The sequence below is a fragment of the Schizosaccharomyces osmophilus genome, chromosome 1 (genome assembly GCF_027921745.1).
Source record: "Schizosaccharomyces osmophilus chromosome 1, complete sequence".
Lineage (NCBI taxonomy): Eukaryota > Fungi > Ascomycota > Schizosaccharomycetes > Schizosaccharomycetales > Schizosaccharomycetaceae > Schizosaccharomyces > Schizosaccharomyces osmophilus.
Window position 1 is genome coordinate 4,474,652 of NC_079238.1, and position 16,767 is coordinate 4,491,418.

At 38.7% G+C, this 16,767-nt stretch overlaps 6 protein-coding genes across 6 annotated transcripts; 4 read left to right on the plus strand and 2 right to left on the minus strand.

The window, feature by feature from the left end:
* Positions 1–186: 186 nt before the first annotated feature.
* msc1 (Swr1 complex histone demethylase subunit Msc1) lies at positions 187–4,848 on the minus strand (the record flags this gene model as incomplete). The annotated part of the gene is made up of 1 exon (XM_056180827.1): positions 187–4,848. The coding sequence occupies one exon, from the start codon at positions 4,846–4,848 to the stop codon at positions 187–189; it is 4,662 nt and encodes a 1,553-aa protein (XP_056035112.1).
* Positions 4,849–7,027: 2,179 nt separating this feature from the next.
* Positions 7,028–8,239, plus strand: rds1 (ferritin related conserved fungal protein; the record flags this gene model as incomplete). The annotated part of the gene is made up of 1 exon (XM_056180828.1): positions 7,028–8,239. One exon carries the CDS (start codon positions 7,028–7,030, stop codon positions 8,237–8,239), a length of 1,212 nt encoding a protein of 403 aa, XP_056035113.1.
* A 534-nt stretch (positions 8,240–8,773) lies between these two features.
* On the plus strand, positions 8,774–10,521 carry gta2 (mitochondrial glutamyl-tRNA amidotransferase beta subunit Gta2; the record flags this gene model as incomplete). Its single annotated transcript, XM_056180829.1, has 4 exons — positions 8,774–8,929; positions 9,027–9,263; positions 9,316–9,825; positions 9,886–10,521. 4 exons carry the CDS (start codon positions 8,774–8,776, stop codon positions 10,519–10,521), a joined length of 1,539 nt encoding a protein of 512 aa, XP_056035110.1.
* Positions 10,522–10,725: 204 nt separating this feature from the next.
* Positions 10,726–12,070, minus strand: tif222 (translation initiation factor eIF2B beta subunit; the record flags this gene model as incomplete). The annotated part of the gene is made up of 4 exons (XM_056180830.1): positions 10,726–10,798; positions 10,857–11,360; positions 11,408–11,807; positions 11,857–12,070. The coding sequence occupies 4 exons, from the start codon at positions 12,068–12,070 to the stop codon at positions 10,726–10,728; spliced, it is 1,191 nt and encodes a 396-aa protein (XP_056035111.1).
* An 846-nt stretch (positions 12,071–12,916) lies between these two features.
* tit1 (tRNA isopentenyltransferase Tit1) lies at positions 12,917–14,230 on the plus strand (the record flags this gene model as incomplete). The annotated part of the gene is made up of 1 exon (XM_056180831.1): positions 12,917–14,230. The coding sequence occupies one exon, from the start codon at positions 12,917–12,919 to the stop codon at positions 14,228–14,230; it is 1,314 nt and encodes a 437-aa protein (XP_056035104.1).
* A 398-nt stretch (positions 14,231–14,628) lies between these two features.
* Positions 14,629–16,698, plus strand: lys2 (homoaconitate hydratase Lys2; the record flags this gene model as incomplete). Its single annotated transcript, XM_056180832.1, has 1 exon — positions 14,629–16,698. One exon carries the CDS (start codon positions 14,629–14,631, stop codon positions 16,696–16,698), a length of 2,070 nt encoding a protein of 689 aa, XP_056035105.1.
* Between the last annotated feature and the right edge of the window lie 69 nt (positions 16,699–16,767).

The window sequence follows — 16,767 nt, forward strand, 5'->3', positions numbered from 1 at the left end:
GATCGTTTAAAGCTCTTTATATGCATCCTATTTTTTATCTCTTTTTTTATAAGCAAATAATGTACACATTAGTATTAAGTTCGTTAGGCTTTAGTCTGTTCTAGCTAAAGTAAATAAAAAGGAATTTCCATCATATACCGTCATAATCATAGCAAAGTTGAATCAACATAAACATAAGGTCACACACTACATGCTGAGGTAAGTTTCTGTAAAGAGATCCGGCTTTTTATCCTCGACAAAATAGTCAACCTTTGAGCTATACGACGTTGTATCCATAGGGGTCAACATATCGAAAAGATTTGCAGAAGTAGTAAATGCTTTGTTCAAAGTTGCAAAATTCTCAGTTGTTCCTTGAAGAACACTAGGGGGGTACGTCTGGGAAGCCCATAAAGAGGGTATAGAACGAGGACGAGTAATGAATGGATATAATTTACCCTGCTTGCTGCAGCATTCAGGGCATGTATAAGTTGACAGAGTACTTACTATTTCCGAAGAGAGACCAACACAATCATAATGATACCATTCGGAACAAGTGTGACATTGTACCATTCCATCTGAAATAGCAAAAGGTTGCTTACACAAACAAACAGCAGTAGAATCCTGATCATCAGTTATAGAAGTTGATGTGACCGGAGCTTCGGTATTATCAATCAAATTAAAATCAGTAATTTTTGTGATATCAGGAGATATAGCATCTGGAGGATGTGTTAACTTTGGTTCATTAACGAGTGTGTCAGCTGTTGGCAAAGGTGCTGGACTCAAGACAGCTTCAGCTAAACTTTTCATAGCCCAAGGCGATAAGGTAGTGCTCAAGGTGTGAACATTTTGAAGCCTAGTTACGGAGTTGGTCTGATTGCGTATTTGAGTAGCTGCAATCGCAGCAGCACCCTCCGCAGAAGTTAGTTTTCCACTTTCAACTTGGTCCATAATTTCACGCTGACGCTTTGTGGGTCGTGGTTTTCTGTTAGAACGACTCTCACCAATAAATGGGGGAGGAAGAGGTGCAATTGGTAATAATTCATGCAATTTTTGTCGGAAAACATTTATTTCCTCTGTATACAATATTTCCACGCCCTCTAACTTCCTCAGGAAAAACCGAATTATGGGGATATCTTCAAAAGAAAGCCTTGAGGGATCCTGGATTGTGTTTTGTATGCGATCACGAAAGGTTACGGCTTCGTTAACGACCCGTTTGAGCAAATCCACTTCCGCGGGCCGAAAGGGAAGACTAGGAATATCAGAAACCATTTGCTGAAGTTCTATCAATGGAGGTCGATGGGAATGACGAGGTATTTCAACACGATAATCGCATACAGGACAGACGAACTTTTCATTAGCTCGAAGCTTTTTCTTTGACATTTTCATGCATTTGGCATGATACCATTCATGGCACACTTCGCATTCGATCATCATACCGGACTCAGGTAACCTACAAAAACAGTAATGGAAATCCAGAGGATTATTTCCGGCCACGATGTAATACTCATTACCAACGTATAAATGAGCATCTGAACCTTCATCAATCATTGCGCTTGAGTCTTTCTGGTCCACAAGTTCGAGATGTTGATTGAAAATTTCTAGAGGAGCATTTGCTTTACCAAACAACCGTTTACCCTTACGAACCCATTCAAGCGTTTTCGTAACAAGCTTTTGAACTATAAGAAATTCATCGGGTTTACTTGTAAGAGCTTCGGCTTCGCTCAAAACGTTCCGTGCCTCATCAACAGTAGGTCGTTTTTCGAATTCAGCATTCTCAGAGCCTGCTATCAAAGAAACCAGCCGGTCATGAGATGAAACGGATTTGAACAAAACCTCGTTAAGACGATCACTCAGGATCTTATCCACACACAATTGCTTCGCTTCGTTTTTTAATTCCACCAACTTTTGAGTTGGCGTGGCTTCTTGAATTAAAAATGTTTCAACCTGTTTATTCCATCGTTCAGATTTATCTTTTATAAATGATGCTTGAGCCATTTCTTCACTGTCGGAAGGTATCCCAATTTCGTTTCCTCGATTGATTAAATCAACCAGTTCTTGTAAAGTGAAATCTTCTCTATTAACAACTTCTTTATAATTTTTTGTCCAAGTTGTAAAAGATAATTGCTTTTCAAAAGACTCTAATTCGGGTGTTTCCATTTGAAGCTCTTTTCCTTCATTAACCATATTTAAGCATATGTCGTAAGTGAGTTGCTGATTCATTAACGACTTTGCTTTACTTTGGTAAGACTTTAGTAGGTTTAGTTTTTCATTTAGAAGTTCCAGTTCCTGAATTTCAAAAGGAAATTTACCTCCTTCTTCAACTAGCTCAACCAATATTTCTGATTCATTATATTTAAAGGTTGGAGATGAAATTCCTTCATCTAAAGGGCTTTCATTAACATTCCTTTTCATTTTTCTTTTGTCTTTTTTCACAGGAGCCTTTCTTTTGAGGATAACAGAAGCTTTTTCCAACCAGTTTTGACCCATATGAACAAACGACCGAAGTTCTTCAACTTCTTGTATAGGACAAGATAAAGTATCCGCTTCATTGTATAAAGCTTTAAGAACCTTTAAGCTAGGACGAGAATTGGAAAAAGCCTCACGATATTTTTCTAACCATGCTTCAGCTTTTTTGGCACGACCGACGACAGCATCATAAGCTTCAAGTAAAGCTTCATCGTTGTATCGGACGCTAATTGCTAAATCATTATTTTTCATATTCAAATTTTGGCCAGCGTGTAGTAAACAGAAAGTTTGAGCCGATTTATTAATCCCGACAGCAGCCAAATAAGCAAATGTTTTACAATGACTACAAGCCATAACAGATGACTCTAACGGGATGGGAACCCAAGGAAGGGAAGCATATTTTTTTCGAAAATTGTTCCTCAACTTTAGCTCGGTGTCTATCCGTTCCTTAAAGCATGTCATAAGCCAATAAGCCGAATGGACTGTTTTATCCACAGTAGCATTTGCTAACAAAATGTGGTCATACGAAAATGGTGTAGGTATGCACAGTTCTTTATAAGCTTGGAATGATTGCTGAGCATATTTATCAGTAATCCATTCTTTAGCAGCAAAGGGGATAAATTCATGTATATTAAATCCATGGTCCAAGGATGTATAAATAGTATCAGGAAACGTAATTACAAATTCATTAGGATATTGCAAAAATGTATTCACGTTAATTCCATTCGCCAGTATAACTTGAAGAGGAAGAAGAAATGAAGAGTTTTTGATTGTTTCTGGCTGATCCTTTAACGATAGAGGCAGGAGCTCGAATAACAGCTTCTCGTACTTTGCGGTCTCCTCAGCAGGTATAACATACCAGGTCTTTGGGGATCCAGAATGGTGGTAATGTAAACCAAATAGAGACATTGTATTTTTTTTCCATCCAGAACAGCTCATCATTTGTCCGAATTGTAATGTGGGAGTTAAAATTTCGGGAGGAGTGAACTTCAATGGAGACAATTTTGCGAACTGCAGGAAAGGAAGGTTCCAAGGATCATTGTAGTAAGGGCTTTGTCGGTTAGTTGGGAAAGCAGTTTTGTTTTTGCAAAAACCAATTAACGGCTGTTCAGATGTCTCAAATCTAGAAGAATTTAAGTAAAAAGAAGAAGACCAAAAGTACTGTTCTAGAGGAGATAAACGAGAAAGATAAGTATAATGAGATTCGGGATTTAGTAAACCAAAAGGGAAGGACGAGGATGAGTCGTCATTAGTTTTAGAAGAACGAGTTTTTCGTTCAGGAGCTTTCGATTTTGATGAGGGGATGCAATTGTTTAAATTATGAATACACAACGGTGAAAATTCGTCACGAAAAGAAGAAATGGAAGAAGAAAGAGAGGATTCCAATTGGTAGTTGGAGTCAAGGAATGAAGAAATGCAGTGATAATCAACATCTTTCCAGGAAAGCTTCAGATTATCGGGAATACAACGGTTACAAGTGAAGTAGTGGATATCGGCAAAGGGGGCAAAGGGAGCTTCTAAGCAGGAGTAATGATAACTCGATTGGCAAATATAGCAACTGACAAAGGAAGAGCCTTCTTGGTCACAGACCTTGCATTTTGGACCTTGTAATTGTCGACGTGCACGTTTTACGGGACGAGTAATTGGTGAACTAGAAAATCCTGTACCATTAGTGACATTTTGGGAATCAGAAGACTCGTAGGTAGAATAAGCCGTTTCCAAGCTATTAACATCTAGCTTATAAAACTGGGCGGCTTGGGACCAAAACTCATACTTGGGCATATCGAGCTTTTTTGAAATTTGAAGCCATTGCTTTAATTGCAAAAGGTCAATTTGTTTCCCTAAAACGAAAATATATGAAAGAACAACCGAGTCAGATCGATCGGCAATCCGCTTTTCGTCAGATAATGAAGCTGTGGGGGGCAATTCCTTGTCCTTGTCCTTGTCCTTGGAAAGGATGGTAGTCAGTACAGAACGAGTGGAAGGGCTATTGTCCTTGCATATAAATTTCAGCGTTGTTGGGTCTATGGTGAAAGGGCATGACCAACCTGGAGGTGGCAAGATTTTCGAAGCACCCAAATGCTTTGTAGAAGTATAAAGCTCACTTATGTAGGCGAGACCTAAAGCGAAGGATTCCTCTGACGGTTCCTGTGAAAATTGCAGGGTTCCATTGGTAAGTAAGTTTTTGCAAACGCTAGGTTTGGAAGGTAAAGAAATCGGTTTGGATTCAAAGGAAAGACCGTTTTTTTGCTCTTGACCGATGGATATAGGCTCCGTAGGAGCTGAATGAATGGAAGAAGTGCTGTTTTCTATGGCACTTTCCGTTATGTGCTCAAAATCCACAGAAGGAAATTGAAACAGATTTTGAGAGGTTGCGAAATTGTTCAGAGAACTTTTTCGCATTGTTTACCAGTGGGAGACACAGCGTAAAACGACAGTATCCTTGGTAACTCAAAAATTTGCAGTGAAGGATTCGAACCCCGTGGTGGTGAAGAAAAATTTTTAGTGGGGGAAGGCAAGAAGAAGAGAATGGAGAAATAGACTCAAGCGAAGTTTCAAGAACCGAATTTCGAGAGTAAAAATGTAAACAAAAGATGGAGAGAATAAATCAACATAAATAAATGAAGAAAAAAGGTGAATAGGTTGATTCTAGGGAATGTGTAAGCAAAAAACTTTTTTTTTTTTTTTTTTTTTTTTTTTTTTAAAAAGAGAAAACCTATATATGTTGATTATCTCTTTTGGGAAGAAAATGGAGTAATCAAGACAGTTTTGTGTTTTATGATTGTGTTCTACTCAACAGAATTAAAAATGAATGAAAAGAATAAAAAAAAAAGAATAGAATAAAGAGATATGCAATTAGGAACGCGGTATTACAAAAAAAGAAGCGGGTTCAAAAGTTCATGAAAAGACGACTGGTCTGTTTACTTTGCTCTACTTGACGCTGCAGCCGATTCTTTTCAAGGTTATAATGAAGAAAACTGAAAAAATTGGATTCATTGATTTATTATCAATTATTCATCTTTGGAGAAGTGATTTTCCAGATATTTCACTTGCTACACCTAAGAATTACGCGCATGGAACATGTATGATGAAAAGAAGAACGAATGCATTTTTGGCATCATAAACCGCAAAGAATGGCGTCTTTTTTTTTTCTTTCTATTTTTGTTTCATTGAATTAAATTGTATTCTATTGAATTAAATTGAATTGTATTTTTATTTCTTTCTTTCTTTACTTTCTTCTTGCTCCATAGTATGATTTACGAAATTTTCATGGTTTGCTTATTGTGATATCACAATGTCTCGTCTCGTACTTTGTGAGTACATTTGGAAAACCATCAAGGTTGTCAATCCTTTGGTTCGTACGAAACTGTTTTGTTGGGCAATCTAATTTTGGACTTTCTGACTAATTTAGAGCAGAAATATAGCGATCGAGACCAAAAATGGATTGGCTCATGTTTACGAACCGACATTCCTATAGTTCTAAAAAGCTGAATTACAAATCCAACCTGAAATACGAGTTTGAAACCCAAGTGGTTTCATTTGCATTTTTCCGCTCGTTCAATCTCTTTATTTACCCAAAATGACTAAATTCATTTTATTTTCTTTTTCAATTCCATGTACCTTTCTTGCTGGATTCTTTCTACGTATATCTAGATCAATGGCATGCTTTTATTCCTTCTTTTTGTTTGTTTGTATACATGTAGATCCTTTCCCCTTTGAATTAACATTCCTCCATCGATCATCCTGATCTCGCATCCATAGGGGGGGAAATGCACTACCGATTATCTCCAAAGCTTCTCCCGTATACGGTTACGCGGTGAAAAGTACAACGTCACCTACGTATGTTGATATCATATTAAGTAAAGGCAATGAAAAAATTATTTCACACACAAGTTTTCAAGGGATCCAATGCATGTACGAAGGAATGATGAAAAATTCTGTATAATCTATTTCTAATCCATTGGGTTCTAAATGTACAATCTCATAAATGAGGAGATGTGTATCTTGTATTGACATACAATGACCTAATCTGAATGAATTGTATTCGTTTGCGAAACTATTTTCAAAGACTCACCACTACGATACACCTAGTAATCTTCATAATTTCCATCCTTCACGTCATGCAGATGTTATTTCAAAAAGCCGATTTCTAAGCATTCTTCTGTTCTAGCTGCCTAGGTCATCCGACGTCGATCAGACTATTCCTATTTCTGTCGATAAGAATTTCGAGAAACGAGAAGTAAGAAGTAAAGGGAATACGTAGGAATCGCAATCTTATGATGGAAAAACCGACGTCAAAATGCCGACAGAATCTTTCTCACAAACAAGTGCATTGTGTGACATTTGCCTTCCTGCTATTATAGTATAAATACCCTATTGCATCGTCGAGACATGTAACTTGGCTTGTTGTGTTAAGTCTTGTATAAGCTGATCTTTTGAACTAGCAAACAAGTAAATAAAAGTTTCAAGCGAATTTTTTTATTTTTTTTTTAAATCATCGGTTTTCTATTCGATTTGATCGAACTTTCTTTCAATTGATAGTTTCCTATACTTATCAATTTCCTTTTAGAAACTTTATAAAATGGGATTTTCATTCACTGCATCACTTTTAGCTGGTGCTGCTTTGGCCAAGGGTGTGCTTTCTGCTCAAGCTATCCCTACCGAGTTCTCCGGTGTCGGTGGAGTTGCCGCTAATTTGACTTACAATGCTACAGGCGATTTCAATACTAGTACGCAGCCTGCAGCATATACTCCTGCTGGTGGTATTGTTCCTTTGGAGCCTAGTCCAACTTATGCTCCTTTGAGTGACTTTGACTATCAATCTCTCTCTTTAGCTTTGTACCACGAGTACTTTGAATATGATCTCTTCAACTATGGTCTTACCAGATTCTCTGATGAAGAATTTGATGCTGCCGGCATTAACGCCGAATACCGTCACTTGATCCGCTTTATGGCCCAACAAGAGCTTGGCCACATCGAGCTTATTTCTAACATGCTTGGCCCTGATGCTCCCAAGGCTTGCCAATACAAGTATGACTTCGACAGCGTAGGTGGTTTCTTGGACTTTGCTCAGAAGCAAACCCAATGGACCGAATCTGGTGTCTATGGCTTCCTTGAGCACCTCGACTCCCGGGCTGCTGCTAACCTTTTGCTTCAATCTATCACCACTGAAGCTCGTCAAGAAATGAGTCTTCGCCAGTTGCAAGGCCTCTTCCCTTATCCCGTCTGGTTTGAAACTGGTCTTCCCCAATCCTTTGCTTGGACTTTGGTGTCTCCTTACATTGTTAGCTGCCCTGCTGAAAACCACAAGGTCGTCTGGCAAAACTTCCCTGGCTTGCACGTTGTCAGCCCTCCTACTGCCACCAACTTCACTAACGGATCTTACCCTCAATATCCTAATGGCACTTACATGTACCCTGCTGCTGTCTCTACCAACCGTACTCTCCCATTGTCTTTGCCTGGACAAATCGTCGAATTCAGCTGGGAGGCTCCCGGACAACCAATTGGTCCCAACACCTCTTACATTACTAATACTACCGCTAAGGGTCAACCTCAATTTGCTGCTTGGATCAGCCAATTGAACATTACTTACACTCCCTTGAACCTTACCGGCAACAACAGTGGTGCTACTTATCAACCAAGCGTTCACCTCTACAACGACTCTACCCAGCAAGTCATTAACGGTTCAAGCTTTGTTGTCTTAACCGATGTCGCTTTGCCTCTCACTCCTTTCAATCTTTCTGCCATTAACGAACACATTGTTGCTGGCCCTGCTGTTTATGCCTCTGGTTAAACTTCCGAGGAGTATCTGTGACAAATTTAAACAATCCTTGAAAGATACGATATTCTTTTTTGTTTTCCTATTTAATATTAAGTTACGTTGACGTTTACTTAAGCTTACGAAAAATCTTTTTGTTTACGAGTAATCTCGTCTTTGAAAACTTGTTGTTTTCTCTTGTTTTTCTTCAATTCCTTATCTATCAAATTTATTTTTTTTGAATCAATAAAATTTTATGTTTTGAATATCTGACCTTCTTTTTTTCATGTAGCAGTTTTATAATAGAGCTTTCGAAAACAAAGCGTATTCATGCTTTTTGAAGACAATAGTACGTGTTATATTTGAGCTCTCAAATACTATTAGTTGTGATGATACCCAGTTCAACATGTTAGTCTATACAACATTTTCGTTGCTTTACTCGTAACGACCCCATGGTGAGTACTCTCATACTGTAGCCATATTCTGGAATTCCGTATTTCATATTTGATTTTCCTTTCGTAGGTAATTCCGCATACACCAATTTCGTTGCTCTATTCAAACCTGTACAACATGTACAAACCGAAATGGCTCGCATCGGTTGGATTTGAAATCCATTTGCAGCTTGCGACCAGAAAAAAACTCTTCAGCGGTGCAAAAATAGGTGTTTTCGAAGCACCAAACACATCTGTTGCTCCTTTTGACGTCTCGCTTCCTGGATCTATGCCGGTACGAACACTGCGTTGAATGTAGCCACCATAACGCATCAGGAAATGAACTGTCCACTGGAATTGCCGAACCAAATTTCTAACGCCTTCTTATGTAGATTCTAAATCGGGAAGCTCTAAATCTTGCTGTTCGAGGTGTCTTGGCACTGAATTGCAAGGTTGCACCAGTTTGCCAATTTGACAGAAAGCATTACTTTTACCCAGACTTACCGGCTGGCTATCAGATTACTCAACAAGATGTTCCATTGGGAAAGGACGGATTTGTAAAGCTTTCGAAGCATTTGGACGATGTTGATGATACCCTGGTACCAATTCAACACGTACAACTGGAGCAAGTATGAGACTTCCAATCTTCTCTTAATTTAACTAACAACTTTCCTTATATAGGATACCGCAAAATCTATCCATGCAGATAGTGTTTCCAAAATATTGTTAGATTTCAATCGTGCAGGGTCACCATTACTTGAAGTGGTTACGGCCCCTTGCTTACATGATGAGGTTACTGCCAGTTCATTTTTACGGAAAATTCAATCAATTATGCGCCATGCTCGTGTTTCTGATGCCAAAATGGAAACGGGCGGAATGCGATGCGATGTAAATGTCTCTATTGCACCAATTATTCCATCTTCCAGCGAGTCTTCAAAGGCATCAAAAGTTGGACTAGAGCTTCCCAGAACAGAGTTAAAGAATTTGTCATCTGTTCGAAATGTCGTGAATGCAATACGTTATGAAGTACAGCGTCAGATTTCCCTCGCAGAAAAGAATGAAACCTGGACTACAGAAACAAGGGGTTTTGATGATAAAAATGGAAAAACGTTCGCATTACGCGACAAAAGTATTTCAGAGGACTATCTGTACATGCCAGAAACAGATATTCCTCCTGTTACGATATCCAAGGTATGAATTTCTCTAAAAAAAATAAAAAATATGCCATGCTACATGCTAATACATTACTAGAAATATGTGAACGAAATAAGCGATGCAACGGGGCCTCTTCCTGATGATCTTTTTGTTATGCTCACATCTGAACCTTACTCTATGCCCATACGAGATGCACGTATTCTGTTAAACTTACCTTATGGATATGATTACTATAGTACCGTTAGAGATATTATCAGCCGTCAAGATGGGCAATCTAAAAAAGTCATCGACGAGTCCTTACGTGCTTTACCAACATGGATTATTACTGATCTCGTAGGAAAGCTTCATGAACACGAAATAGAAGAAGACCTTTTCTACGTCCCTCCTAGTCAGTTTGCCGATATTGTTTGTTTCTGCTCTGCCAGAAAAGTTTCTCGTCTGACCGCAAAAGCACTCATCAACCATTTGGTCGTGACGCCTTCTGATCAATCTATTGCTAACCTTATTAAAGAGCTTAAGCTAAATTTTATTCAAGATTCCAACACTTTAGATGTACAGGTCGGGAAAATTTTGGAAGCATCTCCCAAGCAAGTTCAGGAATTTTTGACTGGAAAACAATCTCTGCTTAAATATTTTATTGGGCAAGTAATGCGACAATTACGAGGCCGTGGTGATCCTGTTGAAATAGAAAAGTTGCTCAAACAGCGTCTGAGTGAAACTTTGAAAAAGTAACGTTTGTACAATCCAATTTCATCAATTACTTTTGTTTTTTGATATTTATTTTTATAAGATGATAACACCTTTTTTTGTCATGAATCTGCTAATAGTTGAAAGAAGGTTTGTTGACTAGCGGTCAGTTTTTTGAACAAAATAAATTTTAATAGATTCCCTTTTATATTACACTCGACCTAAATGAACAAACCAAAAAATTGTTTTTTAAAGAATAGTGTCGTTTGCGTCGTAAGTATCGTTCATAATACGGTACAGATACGAAGGAGGATATCCACCCCTAGAAGTGTTAGCAATGGTTTCCGCTTTTCATACGATAAATCAATAAATCCACTTACAAATTTGTGATAAAAAGATCGACAAGATCTGGTGGGATGTAATCATAATATGGGTTCAAGATTTCAGCATCGCTGATTAAATCGCCTTTTCTGAATGAAATGATATTTCCCGGAGAAGCAAGTTGGATAATAGACTCAAGGTCATAAGGATAAACGGGACTCAATTTGTATATACCGGAGCAAACCACGACAGGAGTAGCATGGTGTCTAGCAGCTTGAGCGACGAGATGAGCACCACTATAAGTCACCAATCCACCATTACCGAGAATTGCATGTGTGCCTAAAATAACTTTGTTCACCCGCGACATAATGGCGAATATCGCAGCATCTGAAATGACCGTTGTATCAATTCCAGCATTCGCAAGACGCTTTGCCATTGCATGAGCTCCATCTTGCATATTGGGAAACCCTTCTGCCACGATGACGGAAAACTTTCTTTTCTTTGCAGCAAACCGCAAGAATGCTTCAACGGTTTTGGAGCATCCCTGAGTTAAAATGATTTCACTAAAAGCAACAGTTAGACAAACAGAATAATATATATCACAACATACTTGGAATGCAAATGATCCATAGACTGAATTTCAATGTCGGTGTTAATTTTGTCTAGTTCATCAATAATCTCCTGAATCCCAGCTATAAGCACTGCACGCATATCCATCCCGCCAGTGACTCTGCTATCACCGAGATTTTTATCTTGTGGGTAAGCTTCAGGAACTGGTCTTCCTAATAGGTTAAGCATTGAGGAGTACATCTGAAAAGAAATTGGTTCGTTTCGTTCTGCTAGCTGGTCATTCGACAAACCACTACTTGGAGTAGTAACCGATGAAGAAGTAGATGAACCATTTGCTCTTTCTTTATTGATGTGCTCTTCTTCAACTGTATTTAGCAAATCCTGGTATTCTTCACGGATCATTCGCAAAATTCTACGAACGATGTTTCCACAAGAAAATTCTATGGTCGCGAATTAGTTTTCTGCTTCCAACAAATACCATGCACATACCACTAGGTTGGGCTTTCACAAGAGAAGATCCTACTGCTCGAATTGCTTCCAAAAGTTGATCTACGGTAGACCATCGTGTTTGAGAAATGACTTGTCGCATTACAAGAGCCGTTTCAACAGCCACTGGAAAAGGCTTATGAACCTTTCTCGACTTAAGCCTTGCAATTAAATTGCTGACTGCTGGATACGTATGTTCTATATCTTTCGCAGTCATTTCCATGAAATTGGTAAAAGACAAAGTGTTTACATGGATAACGACAAGGACCGTAATATTCACTTGTTTGATATTCAATATCATTTTAAAAACTATAGTGAGGTATTGTTATACAGAATAGGAAGCTACAATTATCCTGTGGAAAGTTTGTTTAGCGATAAAATAATAGACATCCCAACTCAAAAATTTATAATATTATTAACTATAACGACACAATATAATACTAAACATTTCATTGTGATGTTTGGGATTAGAGGGAAATGACACGAATCTGGAACATTTGTTTAAGAAAATGCCGAGAAGTATTGAAGCAACATTGACTCATGATGTTAGATCTCGGGATGTGGAAAAGTATGAATACCGAGCTATTCCTGGCCAAAATTGTATACTATGTAAGGTTTTGCCTATTGCATTAATGGGAGTGTTTTCTTGAATCACTTTTAATAAGTCGGCCACACAACTGAACTGACTATACTTTTCACACATATAATGAAATTAACTGCGATCGAATATAGTGTTACTCATACCTTGGTTTTCCTTAAGCAGCGCATACAACGATACTTTTAAGAGAGCAATTCAAACAATCTTTTGTATATGAAAAGAAAACAGACCGCCTTTTTCATTCCAATAAACGAAAATTCCTTTTGAAATGGATTGCTAGCTGCAAGGTAACAGTAAAAACCGAACATTTCTTTCATAGTAGTTGTATTATATGAGTCGTATAAATAATCTTAGCTTGGTATCATAATACAATTTCAAACTTGAAAGCGACATCTAGCAAGTACCAGTGAAAAGTTACAGAATGTCTTACTTTTTCATAGAAATTTATTCTGGTTGAATTGCTTTATGTCGAAACCAATTTGTATTGTCTGCGGGACCACGGGAGCTGGAAAATCCGATTTGGCTGTTGAGCTAGCCAAAAAGTTTGAAACAGAAGTTATCAATGCGGATTCTATGCAAGTGTATCGAGGGTTTGATACAATAACAAACAAAATATCTCGTGAAGAACAAAAAAATGTCGCTCATCATCTCATGTCGTTTCTAGATTATGATCAAGAATATAGTGTTCCCAACTTTGAGAGGGACGCGAGGAGAATCATTCATGGATTGCACGCAAAAGGAAAAATTCCGATTTTAGTAGGTGGTACGAATTACTATCTGCATTCCTTATTGTTTGATGACTCTACCCTTTCGTCCATTGATCCTCCTTTACCAGACAAAGTCAAGCATCCCGACGAAGGAATATTAAGCTATGAGAATACAGATTTGATGCTTCCATATTTGCAAAAAGTTGATCCATTAATGGCTGAGCGCTGGCATCCTCGTGACGTACGCAAGATCCGCAGAAGCTTGGAAATTTACTTTCACACGGGAAAGCGACCTTCCGATATCTACAAAGAACAGTCGAGTTTAAGGAAATCGAAATTAAAGTATAAAACGCTTCTATTTTGGGCAAATGCTGAAAATGATGTGCTGATGCCTCGCTTGGATGCCCGAGTAGATAAAATGCTGCAGCATGGGCTTTTGGATGAAATACAAACCATGAAATCTTCTATCGATAAAAGTGGGTTTACACCCGATCCTACTAGAGGAATTTGGCAATGTATAGGGTTTAAAGAGTTCGAACCTTGGTTTCATAATTCGTCTCAGGAAACATTTCAAGCATGTTTAGAAAAAATGAAGGTGTCCACAAAGCAGTATGCCAAGTATCAAAAGAAATGGATTCTAAATCGGCTTTTACCTCTTTGCGTCTCCGAACAAAAGTTGAGGCCTTCGTCTATTCTATTTTCAATTGCAAACACCACGAATTTACAAAACTGGAACAAAGAAGTAACCCGTTCGTGCGATATTTTCTCCTGTTTTTTCAATGATCAAACACTTCCTGCTATGTCAGAAGAAGAACACCGAGTATCGGAAAAAGCCGAAAAAGTTCTACAAATACAGGACAAAGATACAATTAGTACAAAGTTTACCTGTGATGTTTGCTTAGATAAAACTGGGAGATCCTTTGTTTCCATCGGTAAAGACGCATGGCAAACACATCTCCAAAGTCGAAAACACAAAATGACGATTCGTCGAATGAAAGAAAGAGCCACTCGACATGAGCGCATCGAAGCTGCAAAGAAAGCTGCTATGGAAAAGAATATGGAAATCGATTAGTTCAATCTCTTTTTTTTTTATTTTTGGTCGGTTTGGATTGGGGTTTACCGGTAATATAGAGTCTAAGGAACGTGATTTAAAATCACCTTTTTTTTCTGTTGATTATTTAAGCTACCACCTTTAATGCTTATTACTTTTTTTATTTTATTCTTATTTGAGTTTTTGTTATTCATACTATCAGATTTTATATTTGCTCGACTTTATCTATAAAGACCTTGTTTGTTTGTTTATTAGTGAAACGCGACGTACCAGCATCCCTATTATTTGCAAAGATAGCGTAGATCTTAAAATAGCTCACATTTTACTGGCAAAAATGTGTCTCTCCCTTCCCCAACTTACAATCAATAATTGCCATCAAACAATTCTGATATTTGCGAGCATACAGGGATCCAGTGCAAATGATGCGCATTGGTCAAACAAAAACCCAGCTAAAGGGTCTTTCTTACTCTTTTCGTGGCTTTGCCACGGGTAATAAACTACCTCAAACGATCACCGAAAAGATCGTTCAAAGGTTTGCGCAGAATCTTCCTGAGGGAAAATTCGTTCGTTCCGGTGATTATGTGACAATTAAGCCGAAACACTGTATGTCTCATGACAACTCATGGCCTGTCGCATTAAAGTTTATGGGCATTGGCGCCGAAAAAGTATTCGACAATCGTCAAGTAGTTTGTACTTTGGATCACGACGTACAAAATATAAGCGAAACCAACTTGCGTAAATACAGAAACATTGAGTCCTTTGCTAAAGGACAAGGAATTGATTTCTATCCTGCTGGCCGAGGTATCGGGCATCAGATCATGGTTGAACAGGGATATGCAATGCCAGGTAGCCTAGCAGTCGCTAGTGATTCACATTCTAATACCTACGGCGGTGTTGGTTGCTTAGGTACCCCTATTGTCCGTACGGATGCAGCTGCTATTTGGGCTACGGGTCAAACTTGGTGGCAGATTCCGCCCATCGCTCGTGTTAATCTTGTTGGTCAGTTACCAAAAGGTTTGTCAGGAAAAGATATTATTGTATCTCTTTGTGGTGCTTTCAATCATGACGAGGTTTTGAACCATGCCATCGAGTTTTATGGTGAGGGTCTAAAGAGTTTGGATATTGACTCTCGCCTTACCATTGCCAACATGACTACGGAATGGGGAGCTCTTTCTGGTTTGTTTCCTACTGACGACAAGGTTTTTGAATGGTATGAAAAACGTCTTGCATTTTTAGGCCCCAATCATCCAAGAGTCAACCGCAAAGCTCTTGATGACATGAAAGCCAACCCTATCATCCCTGATGAGAACTCTCATTATTCCAAATTCCTCACTCTGGATCTTAATACTCTTTCTCCCGTTGTTTCAGGACCCAATTCTGTAAAAATTTACAACTCAGCTGCCAAACTTGAAAGGGATGATATCCCAATCAAGAAGGCTTATTTGGTTTCCTGCACAAATGGCCGACTTTCTGATATCCATGATGCTGCTGAAGTAGTTCGCGGCAAGAAGATTGCCGATGGCGTCGAATTTTATGTAGGTGCTGCATCAAGTGAAGTGGAAGAGGCAGCCAGAAATAATGGTGATTGGCAAACCCTTATAGATAGTGGCGCTCGTGCTCTTCCTGCTGGTTGCGGTCCTTGTATCGGTTTAGGTACCGGACTATTAAAGGAGGGTGAAGTTGGCATCAGTGCCACAAACCGTAATTTTAAGGGTCGCATGGGAAGCCGTGAAGCCTTGGCTTACTTAGCTTCTCCCGCTGTTGTCGCTGCCTCAGCTATTTCCGGAAAAATTGTTGCTCCTGAAGGTTTCAAAGACTCTGTTGATCAAGTTTCTGCTATTGATGTCACAGAGAAAATGAATGCTGGCAAGAAGTCGGTGAATGAGACCAGTGTATCTGATTCTGAGACTGCCATTATTGATGGCTTTCCCGCATCCGTATCCGGTGAAATCGTATTTTGTGATGCTGACAATTTAAATACTGATGGTATATACCCTGGTCGTTATACTTATAGAGACGATATAAGTAAAGAAGAAATGGCTAAGGTTTGCATGGAAAATTACGATGTTAATTTTGGAAACAAAACAAAGCCTAATGATATTTTAGTAAGCGGGTTTAATTTTGGTTGCGGTTCTAGCCGTGAACAAGCTGCTACTGCTATTTTATCTCGAGGAATTCCTCTCGTCGTCGGCGGATCTTTTAGTGACATTTTTAAACGTAACTCCATCAATAATGCCTTATTGGCTGTTGAATTACCGGATCTTATTCAGAAGCTTCGTTCTACTTTTGCAAACAATCCTAAGGAACTTACTCGCCGTACCGGTTGGCATCTTAATTGGGATGTTCGTAAAAGTTTTGTTGAAATCTCTACTTCTGATGGCGAGAAATTGTCCTGGCGAATTGGAGAGCTCGGAAACTCTGTACAAAGTCTTTTTGTTCGTGGAGGCCTTGAAGGTTGGGTCAAACATGAAATTTCTGAGTCTTCATAAGCTCAATTAACGCTCCCTTAATTTAATTGCTTCGTTACTTGAAGTTTTTATATAGATGGTACATTTTTT